General features: G+C 40.4%; 1 protein-coding gene across 1 annotated transcript in view; it reads right to left on the bottom strand.

Moving 5' to 3' along the window:
• The window catches only part of LOC140245592 (uncharacterized), a 53,557-nt gene extending 35,978 nt beyond the window's left edge, over positions 1–17,579 (bottom strand). Inside the window, exons 1-14 of the mRNA XM_072325157.1 lie at positions 17,433–17,579; positions 16,781–16,850; positions 15,836–16,059; positions 12,287–12,562; positions 11,392–11,575; positions 10,819–11,001; positions 9,951–9,989; positions 6,924–7,283; positions 6,082–6,185; positions 4,378–4,531; positions 3,692–3,973; positions 2,898–3,092; positions 1,881–2,162; positions 895–1,167 (exon numbers count right to left, since the gene is read on the bottom strand). Of these exons, the coding sequence (XP_072181258.1) occupies positions 895–1,167; positions 1,881–2,162; positions 2,898–3,092; positions 3,692–3,973; positions 4,378–4,531; positions 6,082–6,185; positions 6,924–7,283; positions 9,951–9,989; positions 10,819–11,001; positions 11,392–11,575; positions 12,287–12,562; positions 15,836–16,059; positions 16,781–16,850; positions 17,433–17,579 (2,773 nt within the window). The remainder of the gene's footprint in view (positions 1–894; positions 1,168–1,880; positions 2,163–2,897; positions 3,093–3,691; positions 3,974–4,377; positions 4,532–6,081; positions 6,186–6,923; positions 7,284–9,950; positions 9,990–10,818; positions 11,002–11,391; positions 11,576–12,286; positions 12,563–15,835; positions 16,060–16,780; positions 16,851–17,432) is intronic.
• Between the last annotated feature and the right edge of the window lie 547 nt (positions 17,580–18,126).

Consider the following 18,126-nt stretch of genomic DNA (forward strand, 5'->3'; position numbering starts at 1 on the left):
CCGATACTGTCAAAGCTGTTGCCAATGCTCAATGGAACATGTTTAGCATCATCTTTATTGCTGCTTTCCGCAGGATCACCAGCATGAGAAGGAGAAAAAGAGTTTGGAGCAGGAGAGACTGAAGGAGAAAAAAGAAGAATATAAAAAAAATCACACACATACACCACACAGTCGGTTAGATGTTAAATACACAGCAACTCCATGCATCAGAGCAGATAATCTGATTTTCATTGTACCATTTCACCCATTGCATCTTGATCTCATGCAAAAGTACACTCGTGAATTCTGACGGTACCAACGTATGAGAGAAAAAATGTAAATATACCATGTGCTGATGAGAAAAAGGTAGAAAATGGTATCGACAACAAAAAAAGTACCAAAAGAGAAAATCAGCGTTTGCAAGGTATAATCACAATTCAGTGGATGACAGCAAGGTAGATTAGAAAAGAAAAAGATGATTTTTGCTTTGTCTTGGTTTGGTTTGGTATGTCAGTTGCTGGTTGTTGTTTTTTTTTCATAAAGTGGAGGTGTCAAGTTATGTTAGTTATGAAAAGGCAGTAATATTTATCTGAGCATTCAGGAATGGTTGGCAGCTCATATTAAATGGATAAGATGATAGGGAATATAAAAGAACAGGCATATACAAAGGAATTTTGACTGAAAAAACTTGAAAAAAAAAAAAGAAAAAAAAATCAATTGATGAAAGAGGTGTATTCATACACCCCATTGTCACCAAACTTATCAGTCCATGCTGGATTGTGCAACTTCTGATTAGCTTTGTGGTTAGTCTGTGCAAATCAGAACACCACGTGAACAGAATCCCCACACAGTGCATTCACGGTTAATGCTTGCTGTTAAAAGTTTGTAAGACAAGCAGTCATAGACGTTATATACCCGTAATGACTGAGTGACCATCGTCAGTGGATGCTGCCAAATCTGCCCTCGAGCCAACGTCTGACCTGATGGCCGCAGCATCGGACTTTGTGTCTTTGACCAGTGGCTGCGCTTTTTCCTCAACTACCTCTCCTTTCCCATCTCCCTCCGTCATTGAAGTGACTTCGGTCACTTCTTTTGTCTCGGACCTTACCTCTCCCCTAGCTTCGGGCTCACCCCACTTTTCTACAGTGGGTTGGTCCGGAACCTGTGGGGTGCTGGCAGGTGTTGGAACTGCTCATTTGAAATGGGGGGGGGGGAGGGTTACAGTATGGAGGAAGGGATGGCGGAGGGAAGGATGTACGTAAATAAAAAAAAACAAAGGAAAGGAAAATGTATGATTAAAATCAAAAGCATAGCTAAGAAATGCAGAATAGATTTTACATGGCAGAGTTCAATAAAGAGCATAGAATAACAGAAACAACTTCAGAAAAAAAAAAATGCTTCTTTTGGGTATGTCACAAAAGCATGTCAACTCACAGTTGGCGGAGTAACAAAGATAAGTAAAGGTCTTAAATAAAGAATGGCAAGGACGTAGGAAAGTTTTGCATTTTCAATAAGATGTATATAAAGACAGAATGAGAAAGAGCAGACAGGAATTTAAGAAAATTCAGATCAATCTAAAAGCAAATTAGGTTTTCATGGTGTACTACTGATCAAACATTCACTGAGAGTACTTAAGAAGGTAAAGCACATAGAATAATACACATATAAAACGACACTCCACATAGGTATATTGAGTAATACGTGAATGTAAAAAAAAAAACTAAAAATAACAAGAAAAGTGATCACAAAAGGCAGAAAATCAAGAAGATGTATAGTAAAATAGGGACAGTGATTCTGGAGAAACAGGTCAGATGCACCTTGATACATTTGATTTTTAGCATCTAATTCTAGGAAAGAGCCACAGAGTCATAGAAGGAACCTTTGACCTTGCGACAACTCACCATCGGCTGGCTCCGATGCAACCGAAGGGGCGTTGCTCCCCTTCCGGGATCCCGTCACCACGAATCCCGTGCTCCCGTCGTCGCCGGGGGCGGCGAGTAGCAGGCTGCCGGCGTCGCTCTTGGCGCTCCCCTTGTAGGAGCGCATGCTCTCCCTCAGGCGCGATGGCAGCGTGCGGCCGGATGGGAAGCGGGAGGACTGCTCGTTGGCCCCCTGAGCCAGGTTCTCCATGCTCTGGCTCAGGTGGCTGTTGATGGTCAGGGCGGGACCGCTCTCAGATGATGCTGTCAGAGTAAATCACAAATTCAGTCACGATATTGTTTACTTCTTTCTTTCTTTTTTTGTCTACATTAATTTGACTTTCAAAATGAAATGAAAATCCTAGATGGTGATTTAAAAACAACCATGTAGAACTTCTAACATGATTTATTAAGATGTGAATACAACAGTTGGTAAAAACAAGAAAGACTACTATAAGTAAGGAGAGGGTGGAATACATAATTTTTTTGACAGATATGAACACACCTGCTCCATAGTATTAACAATACACTACATGCAAGAAAAAAAAATCTGAAGCAAGCTGTGGACATCATCGCTTTCAGAAATCACGGCAGATGCCCAAATTTTGCAACTTACAAAAGGGACGTGCTTTGTAATGTGCTTGGCTGCCCTGAATGTTACAACAGCAAAACTCTGTCATCTGCTGTGTGACTGTTAACAGTGTGCAGTGTTCAGACACGCTCACTCTCTGACTTAATGACAACACCTTAATAATTATTTCTTCTACAAGAAGGAATTGCCTTTCTTAAATCCTTCCCAAGTAGATAGGGAAACTGCATTACTACATGTAATTCATAGAATTCATGCTCTCAAGTGTGTTAAAAACCTCTTCAGAATGTTTACCCAATATGTTTGCTAAATGATGTTTGCTTACAGTAGAAACCACACAGCCTAGAGGAACCAGTCAAACAGCACACGCATGTGAACGCACCTCCTTCACTATTTGATTGTAACTTTACCTTTGCTTGCGTTGCTGTGCACACTGTGCTTGGAGGTTGTCTTGTGCAGGCTGCCTTTCTGCGAGGAGCGGCCGCCCTGGGTCCAGACCTCCTGGTCGGAGGCCGCCCTCTCTTGCTCCGCCTCCTCCGCCTCCGCCTGCCGTAGGAGATTGTCCTCATCGATGTCGGCTCGCCAGATGTTGGTCTCTGAAGAGGCTGGAGCAGAACAGAAATAAGGGCAAAATTTTGATTACAGTATCAAAACTAACAAAAACAACATATTGGGATATAATTCACTCATTGTTGTTACATTTCATTCACTCTCTCTGGTTGTTTGATTATTCAAATGTTCATTTATTGATGACTTCACTTTGTCATTACTTGCACAATTACTTCTTTCTTGATTTGTTGAATTGATATAATCTTCAATTCACATCATTTCATCTTCTTGATAAAAAGAATAGTGATTCACTTATTTTATGTATACCTCCATCCATCAATCCATACATACATACGTATAATCATTCATCCGTTCTATAGAATTCTTTTAATCGCACTTATTTACACATTTTAGCATACATCTGTTCATTCATCCATCCTTCCATCAGCCATCCATCATTTACTCATTCATTCATTCACTCATTCATCCATTAATTCAATTGTCCATTAATTCGATCAATAATTCATTCATTCATTTATTCACTCATTCGTCCATTCCATTGATTCGCTCATTTAACCATTAATTCAATCAAAATGTATTCATTCATTCATTCACACATTCACTCACTCATTCATTCATTCATTCACAAGCTTACACTCATAACTAGCACTGGTTGCTGTCTTCCCCCTGCTTGACCACCCTTGTGAGAGCCGACTCCCCCTGATGGTGCCACTGAGTCGAGGGTGCTGCGGTGTGGGTGGTTCCATCATGATGACCGGCGCCCCTACTGGCTTTGGGGGCGGAATGGGCCACAGGGAGTCACCCCCTCCCAGACCACCCTCCAGGGAGTTCTGAATGGGCGGGAGGGGCTGTCCACCTCCCCGCAAACTGGACGGATAGGTACTGCGTAAGTTGCTCTTGGCAGGACGGGTGGCACCTGGACAAGATATATGAATTAGCCATTAGTAAATATCACTGTGAAACACATCACAGAAACTCTACAGATTACAAGCCAGTTGGGGTTCCACTTTGAAAATGAGGAGAAAAAGGTCATTTGTGCCAGCAGAGAATATTGGTTTTCAAATTCACTGAGATAAGCATCTGTGATAAAAACCAACAACACAGGCTGTGTTTATATCCTGTTAAGATTTCTCAAAATCACATTTATCGTATTACAAGAAAGAAGACGGATGAGCCTTTGCTTCATACACAAATTTTATTCTATCAACAATTGGCAACAACTGTCTATTCTCACGCTGCCTTACGCCAAGAGTCAATGCAGTGGCATACATTCAGCCACACCCACTAACCCCTGCAATTGGGCGGGTTCATCCTACTCACCGTGGGGCCATTGGGATGGGGATGCTGATGGGGGTGGAGGAGGGACTGGCATCATAGCATTCAGCTTGCTCGCCTTGTACATCTCCAGGATAGTCTGGTCTGTGAACGCCGTCGAGCCACCAAGGATATTCGTTGAGTTGCTAGTGATCAGGTTCTGGGATGAGCAGATTTGAGGCGAAATGGATAAGTTATCAAAAGTTTTCATTTTGATGTTGACTGGGTTTCCTACTGTACATGGCTTCTAACCACATTGCCTGGTGTCAAGGCTGTTCAATACCTCTCCTTCCATCACATGTACTTCTTCTGCTGGAATTTATTTCTCAGGGGCAAGATATTGCCACCTCTCCTCCATAAATTTTGAGCAAACTGTCTAATTGATTGAATAAACTAAAACTGAAACAAACTATGGGGACTTTGGCTTCAGATACTGATATTGGGAACCACAGAGGACTACTCATACTTGGGATCTGCACTGAAACAAAGTAGCTCTCAGCGGTAATCATTGCAGCAGACTCAATCATGAATGGGTTCACTGAAGCATAAATAAACACAATGTGGCATACAGTATTCATCGCATAATCGGGCATCTGATAATCGGGAACCTCGCTTAAATGACATACGCTTCCCAGAAACATTTCCAATGCACGTTATTTTCACTGGATAATCGGGCGGGGACCTCTGATAAACGGGACAATTTTTCTTCAAGCGATCTTTGATTTTGTTGATATTTTACACAAAAAATCTACCAAAATACCACAACAATATTTCAAAGATTTGTCCTTTACATCAAACTTACAAAGCAAGCTTCGGACTGATGTGTTTTGACCTCCGTCCATCCAGTACACGTACATTTCAGCTCGCTGCCCGCCTTCGCTTTTCTGTACATGTGTATATATGGCGAGCTAGATCGCTACAACACATGTACAGTGCAGTGATCGCGGCAAGTAAACAATCAAGCCGTGATGATTGAATGATTGAAGGACTTTTCATTGACGTTCCCACATCAGTTCTGGGTAATCATTTCCCATGGTTGTGGATATGTATTTATACAGAACGCCCTACGTGTCCAAGAATTCTACGAATGTTTAAGAAAGTGCTAGCTTTTAATCCACACATTTTGTGTTCGAAGAGAGGTGACAGAAGAAGAACCCGGTTGCGATTACTCTACATCATTGCGAGAATGCAGGGACAGCTAGAGGGTCGCGCCGAGGGGTAGCGTGGTTGTGTATTCATGTACATGTACAGTACGTCAGTATGCATATGTGTGTGTGTGTGTGTGCACTACATAATGTACATGTCGTATGCCGTTAGTGTATGGTGAGTGCTCATTGCGAAATCGGGCACCCCGCTTAAAGGGGCCGAGTTTGCTACTCCCAACCTGTCCCTATTATGCGATGAATACTGTACTGTAAGGTAGAAATTGTTACACAAGTAATTTTTTTCGCACTAGGCCTGGGCCCCGTTGCTAGAAACTTTGCGTTTAAACGCAACTTGCAACTGATTGTCACTGGCCAATCAAAATCATTGTTGCATGCATGTCTTCTTAATAGGGCAGACCCTAAGCCAATCAGAATGGTTGTTTCAAAATTAGCAATTAATTGCAATTGATTGCAACTTTCTTGCAACGGGGCCCTGGTAAGATTAATTAATCAACGATATCAAAAAAATACTTATTTGGCATCTCATTAGGTAGGTGCAACTTACTGCTATGGCATGCTCCATATCCACTTCCCTTGCATCTGGGATGATGAGGCTGCCATGTTGGGTGCGGTTGCTGTCCCCTCCCTTCTTCTTGGGTACCAGGCTGGCTTGGTCCTGCAGGTTGCAACAAACATGTCGCTGAATTGCTGTAACCATTGCGTGCACCTGGCTTTAAGTTTGCAAGCTCTCAATACATTTAGTATTAATCCTCAAAAAAATGATGTAAGTTGGCAACAAACTAGGGTTGACTGATGTCTCAGTCACACACAGAGGCCATTTTGACACGACGAAGATTGATCGGAGTTGTACCCCAATCCTATTCACTGACAGGTACATGTCATTGCATACTATCTGTGCTAATCAGCAATGTGAGGCTGGTCATCTCATGAGCACCTATAGGCAAATTGGGAAATTAGTGTAAGCACACCACTGCATGTACATGTACATACAACCTTTTTTGCTGGTAAGGTTGCTTAAGTTTCATTGGGATAAACAAAGAAGAAAAACAAAAGCTACATCTACTATGAATATTCATTCTGTTGCTTCTTGAAGCTGAACTTAAAATAAATTCTGACTTAAAGGACCTCACAAGGCAACTAACACTCACAAGGTTTGACATGTCTTTAATGTTGCTATAAATATTTCATGTGAGTGCTGTCATATTCGAATATTAATATGTGCATGCATGTAACATATGACAGTTACAATGATGATCCATCCAGAACTATTGTTTTGAGGGCAAATACATGATAACACGCACAACAAAGAAACAAGTTCTTTACGCACCCCGTTTGGAAGGCGTGGCATCTTGGATTCCTTGAGGTTCGTCTCGTCCCCACCTCCACCACCCTCCTGCCCCATCTTTGCTTCTTCTCCAGCTTTTCTCTGCTCCCCCTCCCCCGCCTCCTCCTCCTCCTCCTTCATCTCCCGCATCATGCGTAGGTGCTGCTGCTGATGCAGGGCACTCTGGAGGAGCAGTCTCTGGAGGACCTCCCGCTGCTGGTCCGGCTCCAGAGTCTCGTACTGGACGGCGTGCGGCTTCTGCTCCATGTCGCGCACGATCATGGCGATGGAGCCCGTGACGTTGAACGGCTTCCCCGCTGCCGCCGCCGACTTTCTCTTCTTCCGCGGTCGCCGATCCCCGTTCTCATCGTCGGCATTGCCTTCCCCGATGTCGGCTTCGTAGCCCTCCTCAGAGTAGCCCCCTGGATAGTGGGGTGTAACAAATAATACCAGCATCAACAGAGACTCTTGATGTGAACCAGCTTCAACATTAATTCTTCACCTCATGAAACCAGCATCAGCAATTATGGTGTGTATATGGGCACTAATAATTGGTTTGATTTTTGTCATTCTTGACACATGCAATAAGCATCATGAGTGAATCTACAAATATAAGCACAATATAAAAAGTTAAACAATGTTTTTTTGAACAACATACATACCCACGTATGAGCTTCAGCAGTGATACTTACAAGCACAACACCAGCATGAGGAGGGATATATCTTTACGCATGATATCACACTCAACATTGGTCTTTTGTACACAATATCAGCTTCAACATTGCAAGACACCAACAATGCTGACTTTTTTTTTTTGGAAATATTGGCTTCACAAGTATTTTCTTAGCAATACACAAGCATCAACAGGAATGCAATTTTGGAGGGCTTTCTTTTTTTCTTTTCGTTTATGTACATGTAGTGTATTTTTGTTATGGGGGTAATTTATCTATGCATGCAAAAGTTTTCATTTCATTTCTTGTTTTTGAGGAGTGAAGAAACGTAAAACTTGCAAAATATGGCCTACATGTACCTGGCACCTGTGATTGAAAATACAATACATTTCTTTGTCACGTAAATAGATTGCACTGAGTGCTAGTATGTGTACAAGTATGCCATACTTACAATGTACATACATGTATCATACTGTACGCAAACTATTGAAGTGAACGTGGAATTGTTGGGGTTTTTTGTTTATGCATACCAAATAAGATACAGAGCTAAAAAAAAAAAAAAAAAAAAGATCCATTTCCAGTCTGAATGAGATTCATTACCATGTTAAACATCTGTGTGTATAACAGTGTTCTAAAAATTTTGAAAATATGTTATTTTATGCATTTCTTAAAACAAACTGGTAACACGAACTACAGTAGCCACGTGATTACAACACAAATAGTGGATTATTGATGAGCAAGATGCACAAAATTTTACCACTATGTGGCTGACGTGAAAACAAAGTATGTGAATTTTAACAAACAGATGCTACGAAAGAAAAGTGTCTACAAACTAACTTTGCAAAAAGTCATGATATGCATACTATGTATAATGTATGGTCTATCACTTTCTTGAGCAGTCAAATAATAGTTACAGCTGCAGGCTTTCTTCATGCAATGTCTTTCTTGCTATTCTTAAACAGAGTAAAAATCTGTGCACCAAATTAGCGCATATCAATAACAAAGAAATAAATAAAATGTTAAATCAAATCATAATGCAATAATACTTTGTAAACAAGATCCAGTGGGTATGATAGCAACAAAATACTTGAAGTGCATATTACTATTCTAGAGCATTGCGAAGTGCTTGAATATTGGCCCTGCAAGGTACACTGTAGACTACTTCAGTACCCCATGCAAGACAAAATACAGATAGATGTATGTTAAATTTTGTGGGTCCTTTTGCAACCCTGCAAACTACACCAGTAGATTCCTTTCATAAGCTGGAATATTGTAGAGGTTGATAATTCAGACATTTAAAGTGGGAGCTTCGTTATGCTGGATGGGGAGACAATAATACAGATTGCCAGTGAATTTACTCAGACCCTGAAAAAATTCCAGCCATTATTCTTGGTTCAAATGGGGAGCATATTCTGAGGTGACATGGGGATAGTTAAAAAAAAAAAAAACTCAGAGGTGAATTATCGTAACATTTCATACATGACATTTGAAAACATTATTCTTCAAACATGCAAAATTTTGTGACATTTTCAAACGGGATATATGACATCTAAGAAATTAAAGAATAGATACTGTAAGTTTGCAGATGTTAAAGTGAGCTATGAATTATAGTGACAAGAAGAAAAAAAAAAATTCTCTTAAATAAACAAATGAAGAAACAAATAAAGAAATTCAAGTTTGGGATAGACTTTGTAAAAACTTCTATGACAGAAAATTCAGGGCAGGTGTCAAATAATGAAAAACGAACTATAGGGTGCCAAACATATCTCATGCTTTTAAAATGTGATGAAGCATGGTTCTTATACTGGAATGCCTGCTCTTACGTAGAGAATAATTTCATCTTTTGAGATCATTCACATTTGTGTCTGGTAGAGTCTTCCTGAAGGCGATTTAAGGCTGTCACAAAATCAAAGACAAATCATGAAATATCTCCTTTTTTTTTTGGGGGGGGGGCGAGGTTTTGGAAAACTCCTTCAACATTTTGAACCACCACCAGAATCTTTAGAGCACTATACACTTGCTTTCCAAAGTTTTTTTGTTTTGTTTTGTTTTGTTTTGCTTTGTTTTGTTTTGTTTTTAACCAAACATATTTATCACATTGAAAGCGCTTTCAGCTCTGCTATGGTACAGGAGAATAACTTTTATCAAGTCCAAATTCTTCATTGACGCTAGCTTTTAATTTAGAAGTCTGCACCAACAACTGCGTTTGCTGCTACATCTACAGTACAGACATACAATTTAAGACAATGCAAGCTGGCAGCATCACATTTATAATAGCACATTAAATAACATTTGAATAGCACTTCATATGAATATATCTTTCTATGAAATATCGAACAAAATACAACACTGATAGACAGTCTATTGTTCTAGTACACAAAGGCACGGCATTTAAGTGTGAAATGCCATGTGTCTTACACAATCTGTCAAAAATCTCATCCAATGTCAAGGCATGACCTAAGTTCATGAAATTGGTGAATTAAAGGTGAAGAAATTGGGGAAGACGGAGAAACAGCTGAATGAATAATGATTGGTTGACCTTAAATGGCTCAAGAAATAATGAAAACGATGGAACAATCAATAAGTTCTTCTCTCCTTCATGCAATAAATATTGTCCATTGATGATTCCCCTTCTTCCCCCCCCCCCTTAACAAGCAATCATAATTGAACTCACATACCCTATACCCTTACTCACTGCAATAAACTGAATAATTGTAATACAGAAATAACTTATTTCAAGCTTTGCAAAATTTACAGCATCACACAATGCCTTTAATGGCATATAAGTTTATCATAAAGGGAAGATGGTCAGGTGAATAAGTTACAGTCACATGGATGCCACCATTATGCTCATTCATAATCATTTAATCCGTTTCATACGGGAACCTGGTGGCCTGTGTATTAAGTCGATGGTGATTTTAGAATTCAGTATGGAATGGGTTACATCATCACACCTGCCTTGTGATGCTGGTTAATGTTACATGAAATCTTCACTGATATCTCACTCTCGCTTTTATTCTTACTTTGTAAAGCTTTTATTGGAAATCACTTTTCACTTTTAGGCCTTTCAAACTTCTACTGATTACAGAACCAGGTACTGGTTCTGTAACTCCAGTACTTCACCGCTCAAAGAAATTTTATCCCACAGAAGCATGGTGGATGATACTGGAATACTGTTGAATGTGGTTTCCCACTCCATGTAACTGAATACTGCTCCTGCTTGATATTATTTTTAAAAAAAATTTAAAAATCCAACAGCACTGAGGATTTTGCATCTTTGTCCTACCTGAGTGTGCACTGTCGGGTCGTATCCTGTAGAATTCCAGGCTTTCGAATTCGCCGGGCGAGACAAGCATGTTGCGAGTGACACGGTACGGCATGGGGATGAGGGAGAGGTCGTCGTTGATGCGGCGATAGAGGTTGGGAGCAAGGACGTTTTGCTGAAACAGGTTCTTGTCCCAGATGTGCCCTGTTGACAAGGTGACATATTAGACCGGAAATTGCAATACAAGTACACAGCATAAATATGGCACGGTGCAATGCTGTCGACTTCAAATATTCTGTCACCCTCAAAGTAGTATCTTTCTCAATGTCATGTAAAAACATTCAAAATCTTTGAGGCAGAATTGTACTGCTGTATAATGTAGTTAATCCTGGTGCACTATTTACAATCTCTTTGGGCAAAAAATGACACACTAAATATTCATTTTGCTAGCTTATTTGAGTGAACTCAGAATTTACACACTGACACATGCTGTTCATTCATTAAGGTAGTACAAGCATAGATAGTGTATACAATGTACCTTATATATTTACATACGTACATACATACACATACAGGAAAAAGTTTTCAACATACCTTCGCTCCTAAGGTAATTCAAGATGGAATCGTCCCAGCTGCGGGACCAGTTTGCGAGGTAGCGCTTGGCCGAAAATCCCGGCCGGACGGTCCTGTAGGGGCCGGCTGCTCTCTTGTTGTGCACAAAGCCCAGGTAGACGCTGGATGAAGGGCTGTGCTCTGCCGTAGGGGGAAGGGGTTGTGGCTGTGGTACACAGAGAATGAATCATTGAATGCTGCTCCAAGGCCAAGTTTACATTGTATGTTACAGTACAAAAACTAAGGTGTGTATTTGAGAGCACCATACATGTACTTTTTAGTGTTTCCTTTATGTTTGTCATTACATATTAAGAAATTCTCATTTTACACAGATCCAGGTGAAATGACTTAGTGTGGTAAGACACATTCTTTTAAACTAACAAATGGATGAACAACCAAATATAAACTTGTATCACAAGCACATTATAGTGAATAATGAAAACAAACAAGTAAACAAACAAACAAATACACTATACAGTTAATTTTTTTTTTTTTAACCCTGGTAAGTCATCAGAAAATTGTGGGGCCAGGAAATATTGAGTAACAAACTTAAAAATACTGATTTCACTCCTTTACAATATGCCACATGTCCCCATATCACAACTATATTTTTTCTCAAAAAAAAACTACCCATGGTGACATCATCTTTAGTCAGTGCGATTGTCTAGCTGCTTTATTGGCCATTTAAACATAAGGCAACAGAATGCTGCTGTTATTTTTTTTTTCAAAAGAACATCTGATACTTTCAGTCTGTGACTTCAGTTTGTGACATCCCCACCCCCCCCCCCCTCCAAAAAAAAAATATATTAAGCAAGTTTAATACTAGTCATTTCATTGGTTTGTCATGTGATACTGTCAGTAGTCCTTCATCAATTACCCTGGCATTACTGCTGCCATACGACAGCACAGCATTGCGTAGATCGCTGATGGAGTTGAAGTAGCTGGAATCCTCCGCCTCCAGGGACCTGTTCTTGCCTGTGCCGTCACTGGCCGTCAGAGCCAGGTCCTCTGCATAGAGGAGGAGGGCCCCCTTCCTAGTGGTGTAGGTCTTGTGGGCCCGGATCTCCCTGGGCGAGACATGCTTCTCGTTCGCCCAGGCCTGCTGCTGCAGGGGAGGCAGGTAGAACCTTCGCCCCTGGATGTTGTGGTAATCCTGGAAGACATCGGACAACAAGAAAGCAAAGGGGATGAAATCCAGGCTCACCATTCCTTGTGTGAAATACATTGATTCACAATCACAATAGGCTTTGGTATTGGCACATTTAGATTTAAAAAAGATTAATTCTCCTCATTCTCTCATAGTTTAATGTTTACTAGACTCTATCCCTTGCAACCCCTTTATTTTTTACCCTTCTTTGATGTGTAGGTATTTCCCTATATACTGTAATACCAGCTGTTTGAGTACCGTAGTGTGTATTTCATCCCATGCTGGATTAGATTTGACAGCAAAAGGAAAACATCAACATTTTCAGCTCAAGGCATCTTGGGCACCTGAAGACATTGAGATTACGGATTTTATTACTTACTTTAAAGGGTTTATTGCTTTAAAAACAGATGCTTACAGTGGCCACTGGAAGTGCAAAATATTTTGAAAAAAAAATATACAAAAAAACATGTGGATGTAGGCCCCTAATTCATCATACATGAGGAGTTACAATTGTAAGGACATCAGTTATAATCTACCATTTGTGGGATTCATGCATGTTTTTGAAAAAGATGGGTCTTAGAAACTCTAGTGAGTAGAACTATAGAATCTATGACTTATTAAAAAAAGTTGTAACCTCTAAAATCTAGATTTACAGCTGCACCTTTTTTTTTTTTTTTCATTTTTCCTGTCATGTTTGTCTTCTATTTTTTATTTGAGGAGGAAGGATGCCAGATAAGTGCATCTTTCTTCAGCAATTCGAAGTGTTAAATACTGCAAGTAAATCTGTGGTGTGACATGCAACAAGAATGTGTAAATCTGCGACATAAAAACAGGTTGTTATTTGATATCCAACACTAGTTAGTCATGATACTCATTCGATTCTTCCTTCCGACGTTTGCATCTCATCTCACAACACATCAACGGGTCTTGCTTGGGCTATTCAAACTGTCAATACATTCACAAGTTCAAAGGACCTTTCATCTAAAAATCTGATGGCCTACCTCTGGTTCGAGGCATACTTCAAGCTTTCTGTGACCACTTTTTGTTTTCCTTTTCTCTTCTCCGATACCTCTGCTGAGCAAGGAAAGACCGGGATTGGAAGACTTGCCAATCACGGACGGCACATGAGTTGTAAACATGTTGAATACTAGCTAGTTCCACACTACTAATACTGAGCGATTAGTCAGCCATTGCAGCCGAACACCATCATTGCATTGCATGCATAGTTGTCAATCATCACAGACACAGGTCCGCCTGAGTAGCCCCGCTGCCCGCTGTTGTGCGGATAACCTTGTCCCGTAATGAAAGCTGACTGCTACATGCACGGCTGGGTCTAACGTCTGGTAGCCGGCAGTCAACGTTACGAAGGTCAAAAACTCCCAGTAAAACTCAAAGTTACGAAAAACAGGTCATATTCTCGTCATCAACGCTAAATCAGTGTCCTCACAGACTCCAATGGGGCCCGGAGATTAGCAGGGTCAGTGTTGTATCAATCGTTTTTCGATTCGCAATCACTTTCGAGAACTCGGGCGGACATTCAGATCCGTCCATGGGCACCGCCATATTGTTTGATCACGTGATGACAGTGTTGCTTCGCAGCCAGCTCGTGACGTCATTTCGTGACATTGAGCCCCATCCCACATCCGTGTCTAGGGTCCGATACTGACTTCAAGAACCGTTTTGTGAATATTAGCGAAACGTAACAACTTTATGGCGTTGATATTAAAGGCTTCTTTATTTTGTTGGGCAAATCAGGGTGAAATTTAGATGGGGAAGGGGCGACACATAAGTATTTCGCGCTTTCCCTAATTCGATCTAGACGATGTGACAACACGCACCAGTCCTTTCCAATGACACCAATGAATGATGTAAGCAAAGATGAGAAGGGAAGTAAAACAATTTCGCTCTTAACTTTGAGATTTGTGGGATAGTCTCATGTGTCATTTTAAAAGCCAGTGAATAATACGGTGCAAACGCAGTTGCAGAGAAGATGGGGGGGGGGGGGTAGAGGGGGGAGGAGAAGAGGAAGGAAGGGATCTGACACGAATAGCGCACGATGATTCGTTTTACAAAACTTCCTAGACACTGTCTCGTATAACTTATTCCATGAAAGTCAATAAGTGGTATCGCGGAGTTAAAATCTCTACGGTAGATTCAAACCCCAGTCATTATTATCAGATATATGATTAAACTCCTCTCCCTTTTGCCATTAGTAAGTCCAACAATATAGGTAGTCTAATGCACAAAAGAGGTGAATGTTTTCTGTTCAAAGTGTAATAAAGGAACATGATTGTTAATCAGTTGCCTTAAGTTTATATCTAAATATCGTTTCTTTTCCTTTGTGTTCTCCCGACCGATCATTTGAACAGATCAAAATTTTGGAGGTTTACGCTGAAGTATCGATACATGTATTTTAGTTATAATTTCTACTTGCAATCTACTCGAAAACCTCCTCCAACAAGCCTTATTCAATAACTAACATAAGCGGATCCAGAGGGGGGCGCCCCGGGCGCGCCCCTCCCCCTATCTTTTTTCTTAGAACAAAGAAATAAAAAGAAAAAAAGGGAAAGGGGGCGCAGGCGCCCCCTCCCACTTTAATTTTTGCTTGTCAGCCGATGAATCCCGGAAGTGGCATGAGGAACGGAAAAATTGCGCGCTGAAGCGCTTAATTGTGTGTTTGTTTGTTTGTTTGTTTTGCTTAGTCAGCCGATGAAACCCGGAAGTGGCATCAGAAATAGTTTTGGCGCCCCACCCCCTCCTTCTCGGAATTCCTGGATCCACCCCTGACTAAGTCGGACCTTGGAGAGGAGAGTGTGTTCTCCAGCTGGAGAGCTCATGGCGAGAGACTTATAGCACAGGACCGGCGTGGTTAGGGAAATTTTGTCAATGTCACAAGAGCATGAAAGAGGGATGATAGGCGGGGTGCACGTCACGAGACCGATACCCATGAGTCATGTGCAGCCCACGAGTCGTACAGCCCACGAGTTACAGAGCCCGCGAGTCGTACGATCCATGAGTTCGACACTAAGCAAACAAGGCCAATACGAGACTAACACACTAAGCCCCGTGTTGTATCTGTCGAACTGGTGGCTTGTTTTTACCTAGTGTAGAACTCATGGGCTTTATTTGTCAAGTGTCGAACTCGTGGGCTGTATGACTCGTGGGTGTAGTGTTAGTCTCATGGGACGGCCCCGATAGGCGTTAGTGTACGGAAGTAAGTAATAGTGTATAAAACTATTATATTGTCACATCACACCACTCAACTCTTCTACCACCTACCCATTCGTCATTGCTCTCCTCCAACTGCCAGTCGTCGAACGAAACGGAAGACGAGTCGAGTGACGAGGCGAGCGACGACGAGGCGGACGACGACTCCGATGTTGACATGTACTTACTCCAGAGGGCCGAGAATTTCGCGTCGTTGTACGCCCTCTCCCGTCTGGTTGACTCAGGGGTTTGTGACCGGGGGATTCCAAGAGGTCGTATAGGGAATTTCTTTCCTTCTGTGAATGATGCAATTTAGACTTTAAGCTGTAATCATGTTAATGTAATGTTCATTGCTCCGAAGGTTCGTTATTCCGAAGGCTCGTTGTTCCAAAACACACAAATTCCATGTTTTATACACCGAGAAGTTCGTTAACCCGAAAATGAAAATGTTAATATGAACATTTTGTGGCGTTATTCCGAACGTTCGTTGTTCCGAAGTTACATAATCCGAAAATGAACAGAAGGTGCGTACCAACGAACCCTTATTTCATTTTCGGATTAACAAACCTTCGGAAAAACAAACTGTGGCCGAAAGTAAATGCTCAGACAGTGAAGAAATTGTCGCACAAAGAGTAATAATGCGATCCGAAATTTTACTTGAGTTGTACAAATCGACTATACACGATGATACCATTCATCATTTTAATCTCTTTTTTCTGTGTAAAAATTATCTCGTGAATCATTCAGTGTCATTGTGTTGAAATTAGATATATTTTGCTTTTGTTACATTGTTCTAGTTTTCGTATTCACCACTTACTGCTTCCAATGTTGCTATGTAATGTTACGGCTAATTCAGCGATCATCAATTCCCCAACTTTATAAAATCATTCAAAAGGCTGGCATGGATAGCAAGTCAAATTATACGATGAGCTATTAAATGTAAAAAAAAAACAAAACAAAACAAAACAAAAAATATATAAAATATAATGATCAAGATAAACTGCGGAGCTTTCTTACCAGTTAAGATCTTGGCGTATTTCCACTTTTGCTTGTATGTCAGTGGTCCTGATGTGGCGTTCTGATGAGCCTGAGCATGGATTGTAACAGTTGACAAGTGACATGATTGAGGAACCATTATCATTATGATAATGTCATCAAACGTTCTTGTCATAATTCATATTTTTCCTGTCATTATATGTTTTCATTATGTTGTAATAGCGACTCATGCTTTTTAGGACATTAATTATACGCGATTATTTCATTCGACACAAAGGCTAATGTAATTGTCAACTGATTCAAATGTGAGCCTTTGTTGTTGATGTCATTTTGCAACGAAGAACACTTTAAGTAAGTGATGTAAAATAATCATAATAATGATGATACTGTATGATATCTGTTGTATCACCACGAGATATGCGTTCCTGCGTATTGTTCTTCTTTGGTACATGAATCATAGCCGCACAACCATGCAGTTTAAAACATTGATTACAGAGTTAGAAATTTAGAATTCAATTCAATTATATTTAATTTCAAATTCATGTAAACGGAAAGGAAAACTGACAAAAGGAGTGAGATTATAAAGAACGCCTATTAACGAGGACAGGCAAAGAGACTCCTAATAATAGAAGTGAATCAAGTGTATGATGCCAGGTATAAAGAGAAGTAATACCTTCAATGGCGTTGGCCGGCTAGGCCAAGAACCCGGTCCAGCTGTATGGGTCTGCTCTGGAGAGCACTCGCCGCTGCTGCCTTCTGGAACTACAACGATCTTCCTGCCCTGGACCACCCCGACACCACGACAGAGCTCGGATAACATGGTTCGTAGACTCTATAAAAAAGATAAATGAATAAGTAATTTGATGATAAAATGCACATATGAAACAAATGAAAAGATATGTATGTCAGTAGCCAGGGTACATGGTTAATTACTTAAATAGATAAATGATAAAGCAAGTAATATAATATGCATGTGATAGTGAATAAAAAAACATTTCAATTCAATTCAATTCAAACTTTATTTTCACCTCTTTTTCCAACAGAATGTTCAAGAAACAATTATTATATATTTGACATTTAGGTTTCATATGACATTTAGGCCTTATACCACGTCATTTTTCTAGTTATACCAAAATTTGGGGTGTTATGGTCTTAATTCTCAAATTTTGAAATTTGCTGTCATAACGCATGGGCATGAGCGTGAAATATACACAAGTTGGAATTGGATCATTCCTAAACTTTCTCTATCTCTATCTCTATCTCTATCTCTATCTCTATCTCTATCTCTATCTCTATCTCTATCTCTATCTCTATCTCTATCTCTATCTCTATCTCTATCTCTATCTCTATCTCTATCTCTATCTCTA

The sequence above is a fragment of the Diadema setosum genome, chromosome 22 (genome assembly GCF_964275005.1).
Source record: "Diadema setosum chromosome 22, eeDiaSeto1, whole genome shotgun sequence".
Classification (NCBI taxonomy): Eukaryota; Metazoa; Echinodermata; class Echinoidea; order Diadematoida; family Diadematidae; genus Diadema; species Diadema setosum.